The 14,413-nt window shown below is 37.9% G+C and overlaps 1 protein-coding gene across 1 annotated transcript; it reads right to left on the bottom strand.

Annotated features, from left to right (window-relative positions):
• Nucleotides 1-6,988: 6,988 nt before the first annotated feature.
• LOC120742792 (high affinity immunoglobulin gamma Fc receptor I-like) lies at nt 6,989-12,608 on the bottom strand. The gene is made up of 4 exons (XM_040046233.1): nt 11,511-12,608; nt 11,122-11,154; nt 8,398-8,661; nt 6,989-7,313 (listed from the first exon to the last, which is right to left on the bottom strand). The coding sequence occupies exons 1-4, from the start codon at nt 11,545-11,547 to the stop codon at nt 7,009-7,011; spliced, it is 639 nt and encodes a 212-aa protein (XP_039902167.1). The 5' UTR covers nt 11,548-12,608; the 3' UTR covers nt 6,989-7,008.
• Nucleotides 12,609-14,413: the final 1,805 nt, after the last annotated feature.

Here is a 14,413-nt window from a genome sequence, read left to right as displayed (position 1 = left end):
GATCTGAAGTTAATAAACATCTTGTGAGTGTATGCATTAAAACTTAGGACCATATAATAATAAAATATGCGTGATGAAAGTTGGGCAGCAGCTAACGTCCTTACTTCACTCTGTATGCTCGTATGGGTCTGACCCTTTTCTCCTTTGATTTTTTCCTTGTCCTTTTTTTTTTTTGCCTTTTCGTCAAGTCTGTCTTTGTACGGACCTGCCGTGTTGTCCGTCGTTTTGTGCATAACTGTTTTTGGGGCAAATAAAATGCAAGTAGGGATTAAAACCGCAGAATTAACGATTACCGGTGCTGGAAATACTAGTGCTTGATGCAGTGTTTTGATTTTGTTGCCACGGGTACCCACAAAGCAATGCGTGAAAGTCACGTGGTCTGTCAATCTCTATAAAATGAGGCCATATTGTTGTCTGCAGTTCAGAGTTCATTAAGTGAAAAAGATGCAGTGTGTGTTTCTGATGAGAGCAGACTCTTTAACTAAAGCCTCTAAGATTCATTTAAAAGAGGTAACATGTTAAAAACAACTGAAGTAACTGCATCATATGTTGGTGCAACAGGTAAAAAATAAAAATAAGACAAATACAGAAGAGAAAATATTGGATGTAACTGTTGTTCTTAGTGGATGTGGTGGAGCAGCTGAAACAGGTTCAGCATTTGTTCTGCACTTCATGTATTAGAGCTGCACAGCAGAGAAGTTACTCTGATATGTTTTGTTCTCTTCACTGTGAATAAAACGCTGCTTTTTACAGTTTTTTGTTATCAGAATAAAAGAAAAATATTTTACTTAACAGCACAAAAGAAACAGCAACAAAGCTGCAAAACAAGTGTTTTCACTTATTTTGATGGCAAATAATGTGGATGAAACTTACTTAATACAGTCAGTCTGATGATATCACTCCACTCTGTTAACAAATAGTCCCTTCTGCCCCGGCAGCTGTATTCTCCACTGTCAGACTCAGTAACTGTGATTCTGTATTCATTGGATGTTGGAGGTGTGTTTAACTTGTTTTGTCTCCATTCATACATCCACTGAGCTCCTTCAGCTCCCTGAATCTCACATCTGACAGTGACTGTCTCACCTCTGTATATCTGAGTCCAGGGTGGCTGCAGGGTCACAGTGGGTGTAATGCGAACTGTTCACATAAGAATGATCCAGTTAGAAGAAGAGAAACATGAAAACTCTGCTGTTTATAACATAAGAGGAGAGTGACTGCAAAACAGCTGATTCACAGACAAACAGTTTAAACTTTAAAGCAAAGTCACATCATAACAATTTCAAACTGTAACACAACATTTTTTACAAAGTCTGCAGTATTTACTTTGCACAGTTATCATCTTTTGTTCAGATTCCAAAAGTTACAGATTATTTTTCATGAGTTGACAGCAGATTAAGAAGACTGGAAGAAATCATCATGTGAGAAACGTTTTCTAAAAGTTCTGATGAGGTCATCATGTGAAACTGGTGCAGTTGCTGATTTGGGACGTTGGAGCGTGTCATACTTGTAGTTATTGTATAACAAACAGGTTCTTGTGGCTCTGACTGATTTTCCATGAACTGAACTGTACCAGTTTCACATGATGACCTCATCAGAACCTTTATTTTTCATTTATTTAAAAAAATTAATTGATTCCATGAACAACAATAACAGGAATGAATCTAAGTGGAACCTGTAATGTAGCAGAACAGTCTCTAATAAAATGAGGTTATATTGTAGCCAAACCTGAAACGTCGAGGAATTAATGTAAAAATGCTAAAAACAAAGGAAGTAACTGATCTGCAGTGATAAACTCCACATGTGCAGCCATGAGGTCAAGACGGGACAGACTGGGATTATTACATTTGGACTGATTTTTTTTCATCAAACTAACAAAATCTTTTTCAGATGTTTCACTGAGTGATTATTAAATATCTTTATAATGACACGAAAAGATATTTTAAACTGCTTTTTATCCGAAACAACAAAATAAACCTACAGTGCTGTTGAAAGACAAAGTGTTTGGTTGAGTTGATGAAACATTGTTCAGTATAAATTAAAATGTGTGAAATATGTCCAACTTACTTATTACTCTCAATGGCGTGCTATTACTCCACTCTGTCCAGGAAGAGCTTCTTGTGGCCCGACAGCTGTATTCTCCACCATCAGACTCATTAACACTGTTGATTCTGTATTCACTGGATGTTGGAGGTGTGTTTAACTTGGCTGGTCTCCATTCATACGTCCACTGAGCTCCTTCACCTCCCTGAATCTCACATGTGACAGTGACTGTCTCACCTCTGTGTATCACACCGCTGTTTAACTGAGTCTTGGATGGCTGCAGGGTCACAGTGGGCTCAGGAGGAGCTGTTTAAATAAAAAATATAACATCATCAGACTTATAGAAATATGAAATGATCATTGAAGCTGTCTTGGTTTTATTGCTCTTGTTCGTGGTAATCACATTTTTTTCATCGCAGTGTCAATTTGACTGAAAATCAACAAAAAAAACTTTAATAAAAACAAACAGATTAAACCTGGTAATTTGCTGATATTTAGACTCTGCCAGCAAAGTGACTGAAAACAACCAGGTGTGCACAAATCTAAAGTGTGACACTGAACATCAACGCATAAACACACAATATCATGTAAACAACTTCAGTTTCTCAGATTTTACATTGCATAAACAATTTTTATAGTCAAATATTGACCGAAACTAGACTGGAAAAAAATTACATTCTTATTTTGCCCCAAACTCATTATGTTTAATTTGGCAAATTAAAGATAAATAAAGTAAAAGAAACTGCTGCTATGAGTAAACATACCAGCAGTTAGAGAAAGGCTAAAGTAGCAGAGCAGTCTCTCCTAAAATGAGGCCAAATTGTAGTCAAATCGAAACTTGCTAAATGCTAAAACAAAAGAACTGCATCGTGACACTGAGCTGCAGTGATGAAAACTCCACATGTGCAACAACTGAGGTGAAGAAACTGGGATCATTACAGTTTATATTTCATTTTTCATCAAACCTACTGAATATGTCCAACTTACATAATACAGTTAATTTGGTGATATCACTCCACTTTGTCCAGGAGGAGCTTCTTTTACCCCGGCATTTGTATCCTCCACTGTCAGACTCAGTAGCACTGCTGATTGTGTATTCTCTGGATGTTGGAGGTGTGTTTAACTTGGCTGCTCTCCATTCATACGTCCACTGAGCTCCTTCACCTCCCTGAATCTCACATCTGACAGTGACTGTCTCACCGCTGTATATCTGAGTCCAGGATGGCTGCAGGGTCACAGTGGGCTTAGGAGCTGTTCCAAAAAAAAAAAAATATATCATTAGCAGACTGATATTTGGCTTGAAAATCAAAAGGTTCTTTTTTTTTAATAAATAAATTAAACCAGGTAATTTAATGATCTTTATATTTAACAATTTACTTATTTCTACATCTTCATATTTACATATGTAGACATTTATGAACATATAATCCATGAGTCGTCAGTTAGCTCTTGTTTTCTAACAATGCTGTTAAACTTCCAGCAATGGATTCAAAGCTGGAGGCTGCTCTGCTCTCAGAAAGTGATTATTAGTTCATAAATGGTGAAAAACAAAGTTTTCATGTAGCAACAAGGACAAAACTACACAAAACCTTTGTAAAAACATTTATCTGAGTTCAGTTTTACAGAAAATAATCTTCATTCAGAGTAAAATTAAATTCTTCTTTTGCCCCAAATTCAAGATGTTTAATTTGGAAAATGTAAAGATAAATAAAGTAAAAAAAATAAAATAAATACTGCTATGAGTAAACATACCAGCAGTTAGAGAAAGGCTAACGTAGCAGAGCAGTCTCTCCTAAAATGAGGCCAAATTGTAGTCAAATGGAAACTTTGAGGAATTAGAAAAAATAAAAATGCTAAAACAAAAGAACTGCATCATGACACTGAGCTGCAGTGATGAAAACTCCACATGTGCAACAACTGAGGTGAAGAAACTGGGATCATTACATTTGTTTTTCATTTTTCATCAAATTTACTGAATATATATTTTTGTGAATGATTACTGTTACATTAAAAATTAATTCACACTACTTTTGTTGTTATTTTGTATAAAATGTGTGAAATAAATTAACATTAAAATATCCTGTCATGTGATCAACTTACATGATACAGATAATGAGATGATGTCACTCCACTGTGTGTAGAAATTTCCCCTTCTTCCTATGCAGCTGTATCCTCGACTGTCAGACTCAGTAGCTTTGATGATTCTGTATTCCTTGGATTTTTCACGTATGTTTGACTGGCCTCGTCTCCATTCATACGTCCACTGAGCTCCTTCACCTCCCTGAATCTCACATCTGACAGTGACTGTATCACCGCTGTATATCTGAGTCCAGGGTGGCTGCAGGGTCACAGTGGGCTTAGGAGGAGCTGTTAAAAATATATCATGAGCAGGCTTACAGAAATACAAATTTAAAGCTGTCCTGCCTTTTTTGCTCTGGTTAATGGGAATAATATTTTTGCATCGTGTTGTAAATATGACTTGCAATAAAAAGTTCTGACATGTTAATTATTACTTAAAGAGATAAATACATGATTGCATTTCTGATGTCATATGAGTCTGAAATGTAGGTTTCTTCAAATTCTACTTTTTTTGTTATTGCCTTGAAATTTTCCAGCAGAGCAGCAGCTGATGGCAGCATGTGTTCAGCATGTGTTCAGCCGAGGAGATTCAGTGACAACATTTAAAGCTTTGTCCGAGTTTAGCTGGAGGACATTAGCTCACATTCAGTTTGAGCCTCAAAGTCATCAGTCATTAAGAGAACTCAACATGCCAGGGTCACATGGTCTAAGTACAGCATATCTTTGTGTCATCAGCATATGCAAAATAAGAAGATGCACCATGTGTCTCCATTACATGTCCAATACTAAGGACATATAAGGAGAGCAGGATCAGACTGACTCTATTGTGCTGAACACAACAGTAGTTTTGCCAAAATCTGTTTGTAATTTTATAGTCCAAGTCCAAACTTTTCTGAACCAGTCAATTCATACAAACTTTTAAAAAGATAATCGGGAATGTAAACGTGTCACAGGAAACTGTTTACAACAACAAGCACGTGGGCTCAACAAAAATCACAAGTTTACTAAAAACTTCATCAGCAGCAGATCAAGGTAACTCTCACTAATGTTCCATAAACAGCTGATCCACATATGGAGCTGTTCTACATTAGAGGTTTTTCTTGTGTCATTGAAGGTGAGACTCGTGAACACCTGTGGTGGGTGTGGTTTGGAGCTCAGTTGCAGGACAGGGGTGGAGCAGCAGGTTGAGGGGACAGCATCAGGGGTGGGTGGCAGAAACAGCTGATCCCAGCCGCACTAATGACCTTTTCCCTTATTTTAGTAGCTGCTGGGGTCTGGAGGAGGGGAGTCAGACTGAGACTGAGAGTCAGAGTGGAGCAGAATGGAGCAAATGGCTCCAGCGTGTGTGTGTGTGTGTGTGTGCGGAAATAGAAATAAAAAGTGAGAACAGAATCCAAAAGCTCTCTACTTGTGTGTGTTTGGGGGTGTGGTGCCAGGGACAAGTGGCAGAGTGCTACAACTACTATGTTTTCATCAATTTCAAAATGTCATCTTGAACATGAATCCAAAAGAAAGCTGTAATGAGAAAGGCTTAAATACCAGACCAGCGTCTGATATAATTCAACTACATTTTGGTCAAACCTGAAAGCTCGAGGATTTAATGTAAAAATGCTAAGAAAAAAAAAAAAGACCTGATGGAACTGCAGCAATAGAATCCACATGTGGAAATCGTTTTGCCTTCCAGATACATTTGGATATTAATCTAAAAAAAATAGTATTATTGAAAGTATTGATATTAAAAATATTTTGTTGTGTCATTGGATGAAACATCATGCAATGTAAATTAAAAAGAGTGAAATATGTCCAGCTTACATGATACAGTCAGTGTGATGATGTCACTCCACTCTGTGAAGAACCTGTCTGTTCTGCCCCGGCAGCTGTATCCTCCACCATCAGACTCAGTAACTGTGATTCTGTATTCACTGGATGTTAAAGGTGTGTTTAACTTGTCTGGACTCCATTCATACGTCCACTGAGCTCCTTCACCTCCCTGAATCTCACAGCTGACAGTGACTGTCTCACCGCTGTATATCTGAGTCCAGGATGGCTGCAGGGTCACAGTGGGCTTAGAAGGAGCTGGTCAAACAAAAATATATCATTAGCAGATGGATAATTTCACTTGAAAATCAACAATAAATGTCACGGTCTGTGTGGAGGGAGGCATGAAAGGACCCACAATGCAGACTCAAACGTAGAGGCCAGGCTGAAACTCAAAATGGGAGCTTTATTGCTGAACACTGGAAAAATTAAACTAACGTTGGCAATTCAAAATAAACTTGGTAGGTATGGCAAACACAACACACAGACATATATGAGGGAGGACGCAACGCTGAACACATCAGGAAGACGGAGGACTTAAATACACACACGAGGTGATCAGGAGAAGTGGCAACACATGGACGAACAGCTGAAACATGAGCATAACGACATCAAAGGGGAAGTGCAAAACTAAACACACTAAACACAGGAACATAGGATCTTTTTCAAAATAAAACAGGAAACAAAATGAAACGCAGACATGACAACGTGAACTTGACAACAAAAGACATGCAGACACAAAACACATAAGAACAAGGGAGACTTAACGCAGGGGTTGAAAACACAAGGGGAAACTAATAACCAAATGAACTTAGAAAACCCACTGAACACTGGGTCAAAAGACCCAGGAGCGTGACATGTATGTATTAAACTAATTGAATCAGGTAATTTATGTTTTTATCTCCAGATGTTTCACTGTGAGTGATTGCTGTGTATTATTATAATTACATTAAAAGCTGTTGTACATCAGATTTAATATTTAGATATTTAAATAAAAACCAAAAGCTTGAGGTTTGTTGAAAGACAAAGTATTTTGTTGTGTTCTTCGATGAAACATTGTGCAAAATAAATTTAAATGAGTGAATCCCACTTACATAATACAGTCAATGTGATGCTGTCACTCCACTCCGTCCAGGACAAGTCTCTTTTGCCCCGGCAGCTGTATCTTCCACCATCAGACTCAGTAGCACTGCTGATTGTGTATTCTCTGGATGTTGGAGGTGTGTTTAACTTGTCTGGACTCCATTCATACGTCCAATGAGCTCCTTCACCTCCATGAATCTCACATCTGACATTAACTGTCTCACCTCTGTATATCACACCGCTGTATATCTGAGTCCTGGATGGCTGCAGGGTCACAGTAGGCTCAGGAGGAGCTGTTTAAATAAAAAATATATGATTAGGAGATTGACTTGTGAGTTTGATTTGAAAATCAATAGCAGAATTATACAAATATCAAATCATCATTAAAGCTGTCCTGGGTTGTTTTTTTTTTTTGCTCTTGTTAATGGTAGTCATAATTTTGCATCCTGGTGAAAATTTCCCTTGAAAATCAACTTTCAGGAGGTTTGTTTAAAAACACACACACAGGTAATTTGATGATATTTAGAATCTACCAGAGTGAATGAAAACAAACATACAAATAATCCTGAAATGAGGGAAACTGAGTTTTCTGTTCCACAAAGAGAGTTAACTCTTTGTGTAGACAGCTCTCTGTGTTTTGCTCTTAAAGTTGTGTTTATAAATCTGTGGAGTTATCAAAACATTGGTTCCATATAGAAAAGTTGTTTCTGTGGCTGGTTGTGTTTTCATGTCAGGACTCAGCCCATTACAGAGGACAAAACAGTAATATAGTTGAGTTCTGTACGGTCTGCAGTTATTCAACTGATTTTTTCCAAAGCCAGTAAAGAGACTGTTTCAATCATCTGTGTGTGAAGAAATAAAAACATGTAAACGAGTGTCTGTGTCTTTAAATGATCACGTGTCTTTATCTTATCACGAAATAAATTATTTTGTGATAAGATAAACAAATGGCTTCATTTGTTTTCTATTTTCTATTTTTTCGAATTCTATTTTGTTGTTATTGTCTTGAAACTTTCCAGCAGAGAAGAAGCTGATGGTAGCATGTGTTCAGCTGAGGAGATTTAGTGACAACTTTTGTCTGAGTTTAGCTGCAGGACGTCAGCTCTCATTCAATTTTGAAATAGTGGTGAAAACTGTGTGTTTGCAGCCACAGACATGAAGAAACTGGGACAATTACATTTGCATTTATTTTTTTCATGTAAGAAACAATTTTTTTTCTCGTTTTTACCCTGAGTGATTACTTAATATTAATATAATAACATTAAAAGCTGTTGTGCATGACTTTAGATATCAAACTAAAAAAAGAAACGCACAGTACTGTGGAAATTATTTTGCAATCTTTTTGGAATTAAAATGAGAGAAATGTGTCCAACTTACCTGTTACTCTCAATGTGATGACATCACTCCACTCTGTCCAGGTGGAGTTTCTTCCACCTAAGCAGCTGTATTCTCCACTGTCAGACTCAGTAACTGTAATTTTGTGTTCACTGGATGTTGGAGGTGTGTTTAACTTGTCTGGACTCCATTCATACGTCCACTGAGCTGCTTCACCTCCCTGAATCTCACATCTGACAGTGACTGTCTCACCACTGTATATCTGAGTCCAGAATGGCTCCACAGTCACAGTGGGCTTAATGGGAACTGTTCACATAACAATGATCCAGTTAGGAAAAGAGAAACATAAAAATTCACGACATTAGAGTAGAGTCACAACAAAACAGCCAGCAGTTGTTAAAGTACAAACAACTTCAGTTTTTAAATTAGTGTCCAATCATTAAAACATAATGATTGGTGCATAAAACGTTCACCGGATAGATTTATGCACAGATTTATGCTAATACACAGTCAGTACATGAAGCTCGTTTTGATACAAGGCCTTGGGAAATAGAGACGCTGATGGTGTCACAGCACCCTCTGGTAGAAACAAAATAAAATAAAATAATAAAATAATATAACATAAACAGAATTATAGAAATCTAAAATCATTATAAATATCTGTCCTGGTTTTATTGCTATTGTTAATGGGAATCATCATTTTGTATTCTAGTGACAATTTGACTTGAAAATCAACAAAAACAAGTTTTGTTTTCATTGAGGACGCACTGAGCCTAAAAATTATTAATTTGACATATTTAGTTTTCTGAGTACTGGTTTGAACAGTGATTCCCTCCATAATTCGGAGAAGGCCATTTTAAACTTGGAAAAAATATCTAAACTCATCAGTTTCCTGAATGACGAATGAATCACTTTTAGTTTGTGTTTCTTCTCCTTCCTCTGCAGGTGTAGACATCTCTATCAGATATAGAGATTGCACTTAGAGCTCAAAGAGATGATCTCATTGTCAGATGTTTTTTTTCTGAAATCAGATTCTGTCTGCACAGTCCATCAGAGGTCAGAGTCACACTGCCCCCTGCTGGTGTGGTTGTGCTGTCAGCTGTCAGAGTGGCCTTGATTTTAAGTTTTGTAAGTTAGAAAAATATGAGGCTGTTATTGTGATCCTTTTAGTGGAAGGAGAAGAAACCCACAACATCTGCTACACAGATGTTCCAGCTGCAGTTTTCGGCATAACGGCATTATAAGTAACGACGTAACAAACAGACGGTTGAAGCTGTCTTCAGCTTACGGCATCTTATATCAGTTGCACGCGAGTTTTAAGATGTGAGAGATTTGTGACATTTAGCGTGTTTGGAGCGTGTAGTTAGTGTTGTCTTGTGTAGTTAGTGTGTAGTGTTGTGGATAGTTTTGTGTTGTGTGTCAGAACAATGAGGCGACTGTTGTCTCCAGGTAGAAAACAGGAGTGATACACCTGCTGCTGTCAGACCTGCAGGTATCAGGCTGTGATGTTCTCCTTTATAGTGGACAGAAATTATTTTTTTGGAGTGGCACAAATAATTTGTGTGGCATCTTATTGAATAAAGAACAGCTGATTGTTCTGTAAATAGTTTGAAATGACTGGGAGCAGGTGAGCCTGGTTTCTATTGACATAACCACCACCAGCAGAATAACGTCACTTAAATGAGTGAGTAATACGCCACCTGGTGGTTTGTTCTAAGCGTGAGAAAAAGCCTGAGCCTGTAAGCCTGAGCGAAGGGTTTATGAACCCTTTACTTATAGAAAACTCTCCAAATTCACTTGTGGATCTGTCACAGCAGAAGTGCAATCTTGTGAATCATAACTGTGATCTGTTAGCATTGACTAATAAACACGCATGAAAAGGAAATCAGTCAGTTTCAAGGAAACAAACTCTAGTAAATGTAAAGTTTGTGTAGCAGCTGAAACATCTGCTCACATGGTTGCACTCTTGATATGATCATTTTAGTATTTTAACCAATAAATGCAGTGGAGTGTGAGCTGTATCATATACAATATTTTGTCCCTCAGGTTATTCCTGAAATATAGTTTGTTTCAAGTTTGTTATATGACGGGTCACATTTATTCATCCCGTAAGTAAATGATTCTATTGCTCAGCAAATACACTTCTTCCTGGTCTGTTAATGTGAAAGTCCGCCATCTAGTGGTTAAAAAGCGGAAGTGCCAAGTAATGGCTAGAGCTCCGTGTCTGTGATAGTTCTGCATCTGCTGCTCTTGAGATGGGATAAAGTGTAAGTTTGGGCAGATGATGGATTGTTTCTACATATTAGTGCTCTGTCCTTCTTGTGGGTCTGTGAAGTTTGTTACATTACTACTGTAAGCTAACTGTTAGTGCTTTGTTTTGCCTGTTAGCATAAAACATGTCAGCATGTGGTATTTGTATTTACGTCACTTGACAGGCTTTGTCCATTTATTGTTAATGTTATGATCTTGCATTGGTCATGTGACATTTGTGCATCTACACTGAGATTAAATGTACCTGCTCTGTTTTGTTGTTACAGTTTTACAGACTGAAAGTGGTACAAATGGTACATCAGTAAAAGCTCTGAAGAACGCCACAGTCTCCACATGGAGCGCTTACTGAAGCCATTTATGTTTAACTGCACAGGCTGAATAGAAGCATTGAGTCTGTGCAGAAGATAACATGTAAACACAGGGAGGATATTATTGAGCACATTATAGGAGATAACAGCTACATATATGAACAGGAAGAAAATAATCATTTCTTACCTTCAGCATTTCCACAGATGACAGTACTGAGCACTAAAATAATGAATAAAACCTCATCAGACATTATACAACTGACAAGATCAAAAACAATATAAAGTAAGACTTTCTAAAGATACATTTCCAGATGAACAGTAATCACCAAATTTCTGTGCTTCTGTTTGTCAAACAGGCTCAAACATAATAACTCAAACTGTTGTAACACAGTGTGTAACTATAAGTGATGCAAAAAGCAGCAGCGTATCAAACATTTAAACACTTAAAGAATCACAAGTCTGCTTTGTTCCAGCTCTCAGGTAAACAGGTTAAAGCAGTGACTCACTGTAATTCTCACAGATCAGAAACATTTTCATTAATCGCTGCCGTTCAAACAATGTCAGACGTGTACTTACAGAAAAAGCCCATCATGCAGAGCAAAGAGTGCCCCATCGTCACATCCAGCCTGCTGCACTCTGATCCTCAGATAATCAAACAGTTTTAGTTTGCAGATAAAGAGAAGTTGTGTTTAATATAGATACAACAAGAGTTTTTCTACAGGCTCTTATTCTGATTGGTCTCTCTGTGCTTCCTGCCCTTTCACACAAAACTCAAACAGCTCCTGTAGCTTTGACCGCAGCAGTTGGTTGACATGTTTATATTTCCTGTCCACTGCAAACATAGAAGCTTGTTTCTTTTGTTGTGTTGTTTCCTTTTTCTATAATATACAAAGTTGTTGTGTTGCTTCATGTAAGTATGTTTTGCCCGTTTGGTGTATTTTTTGGCTGCAATATCCACTAATATTTGTCTCCTGGCAGGTTTCTGCAGACTGGGAGTCACTGAGAGTGAATATACCAAAACAGCTTTTCTACTTTGGTGCCTGTATTTTCACAAAAGCCTTTTTAAATCATTTTTCTCCTTTTGATTGTTTAACTGCTGAATTAAAATTAAATTCTTACTTTAGGCTGCATTAAAATGTTTTTATTTTATTCGACTCTTAGCTGAAACATCATCATGCAGTAATATAGTGAAAAGGCTCCTTTGACCTCAGACCTGTGAAAGTTTCCACGTTGTGGTTAAATTCTGGTTTTAAGTTTGGTGGAGACCCAAACACAGGAAATGACTCAGTGTGTGGCTGAAGTGAGACTAAAGACTTTTATGTTTCACCAACTAAAGAACAATTAAATTCATAGATAAATTCAAAGTTATATTTATTATCTGTTGTCATTTCAAAGTAAAGCAGGAACTCATTTATTCTGCAGACTGTTCTTTGTCTTGCTTTGACATGTATGTGCAGATGCACACTGACCTCAGCCTCTGACTACATGTAAACACAATAAAATAAAACAAACTGATGATGTGAAACAATGATTGAAACACTGTAATAATGATGTTTGTGTTGAACACCACATGTTACCAACCAAGATCATGTGATTGTGTTCAGAGTCAGTTCAAAAAGCAGACCCACATGCTAAATGGTTCTTATACAGCACTTTTTCTACTCTTCTGAGTGCTTCACACAACTTGTAAATGGCCTGTATTTATATAGCACTTTTCTAGTCTCTAAGGACCCCAAAGCACTTTACATATCCAGTCATCCACCCATTCACACACTGGTGATGGCAAGCTACATTGTAGCCACACCCACCCTGGGGTGCACTGACAGAGGCGAGGCTGCCGGACACTGGCGCCACCGGGCCCTCTGACCACCACCAGTAGGCAATGGGTGAAGTGTCTTGCCCAAGGACACAACGACCGAGACTGTCCGAGCCGGGGCTCGAACCGGCAACCTTCCGATTACAAGGCGAACTCCCAACTTGTGCATTCACCCATTCACACTAGCACATTTTTCTTGGTGCTTTGTGACAAACATTCACACACATATTCACACTCCGATGGATGCCTTGGAAAGCAATTTGGGGTTAGTATCTTACCCAAGGATATGTGATAAGCAGACTAGGGGAAGCCAGGAATTGAACCACCAACCCTCCGATCAGTAGATGTTCAGCTCTACCGCCTGAGCTACAGCCACCCATGCAAAGCAGGACTCAGAGTACCAAACAAAGGTGACCTTTATTATGAAGCTGATAGTTTCAGGCCTCGATGGTAACAAATGAAGAAAACTGAGTTACAGATAACTGATCACAGGCACACAGAGACTTACCTGTGGGTCATCACAAAGTCTTCCAGATCACAGAAGTTTCAACTTACACTTTCCAGTCAACATAAATAAATAACTGAGACTTAAACACTGTGTGATTCCACAAATGTTAATCTGTCCAAATGATTCAGTGATGTGTAGACTAATAGATCAGAAGATACTGTGGTGTATTACCTACAGCATGACTGTAGACGGATCTTATCATAATTATTCCTGAAAGACTTTTACCTTTATTTTTACTCATGTTGCCATAGTAACTTTAATCTCCGAAGACCTGAACTCTTTCATAGAATTTTTATTTATCTTTGCTATTTGAGCTGATTGGGACCTGATGAATGTAAAAACAAAGAATTACTTTTTACTTGATTTTGCTCTACAAGGGCCTGATATCCACATATGGGGACATTTGTTTGAAAATTCGATAGAACAGTGGCAGTATAATGTGCTCGTGAGTGGATATCAGGTCCTTGTAGAGCAACATTTAGTATGGTCTAGACAAGACAAAATGTGATGTCCACATATGTGTAAATGTTCTTCCTCATTTTAACTCTGCAGGCTGATGAAGGAAACAACAAAAGATCATTGAGGTTTGTTTCAGTGCAGAGATGGTGCACATAAGACTGCAGCTCCGTGTGAACTTGCAGTTATACAAATAACAATGTTTACACAATATTTTCCATCATTCACGTCATTTTGAGAAGTGATCCTTCCTGTCACAGTCTGATCTACAGGTCAGAGTCTAAACACTTTCTGCATATGTTCATGGTCTCAATCATTAAACCTTTACATCTTACTGACATGTAAATATTATAAAGTATTTTCCTCATCAGGGTATGAAGAGGACAATAAAGTGCAGTGTGCTTTAGGACCTTATGTTTGCTGGATACTGATGGCTTAAAATAAGACACTGCTACACACAAAACTGTTGTCTCAAACCACAGGCTGCATTTCCTCTTTTGCATGTGGTCGAGACGAAAATGAGGCCGTTCAGTAGATTAAAAATAAACCTGTGGCAGAACAGACAGTAACCACCAACAACCCTTCACACACATATCGGCACTGTAGCTATTCTGCATTGTCATTTTTGCGGTTTGATCTTAATGCCTTTAAATTTCATACACAAACAGATGTCATGGTCCTCCAGTCCTCTCTGACTTC

Source organism: Simochromis diagramma, unplaced genomic scaffold (genome assembly GCF_900408965.1).
Source record: "Simochromis diagramma unplaced genomic scaffold, fSimDia1.1 OVJJ01000388.1, whole genome shotgun sequence".
Classification (NCBI taxonomy): Eukaryota; Metazoa; Chordata; class Actinopteri; order Cichliformes; family Cichlidae; genus Simochromis; species Simochromis diagramma.
This window is presented reverse-complemented; position numbering and strand designations above follow the sequence as displayed.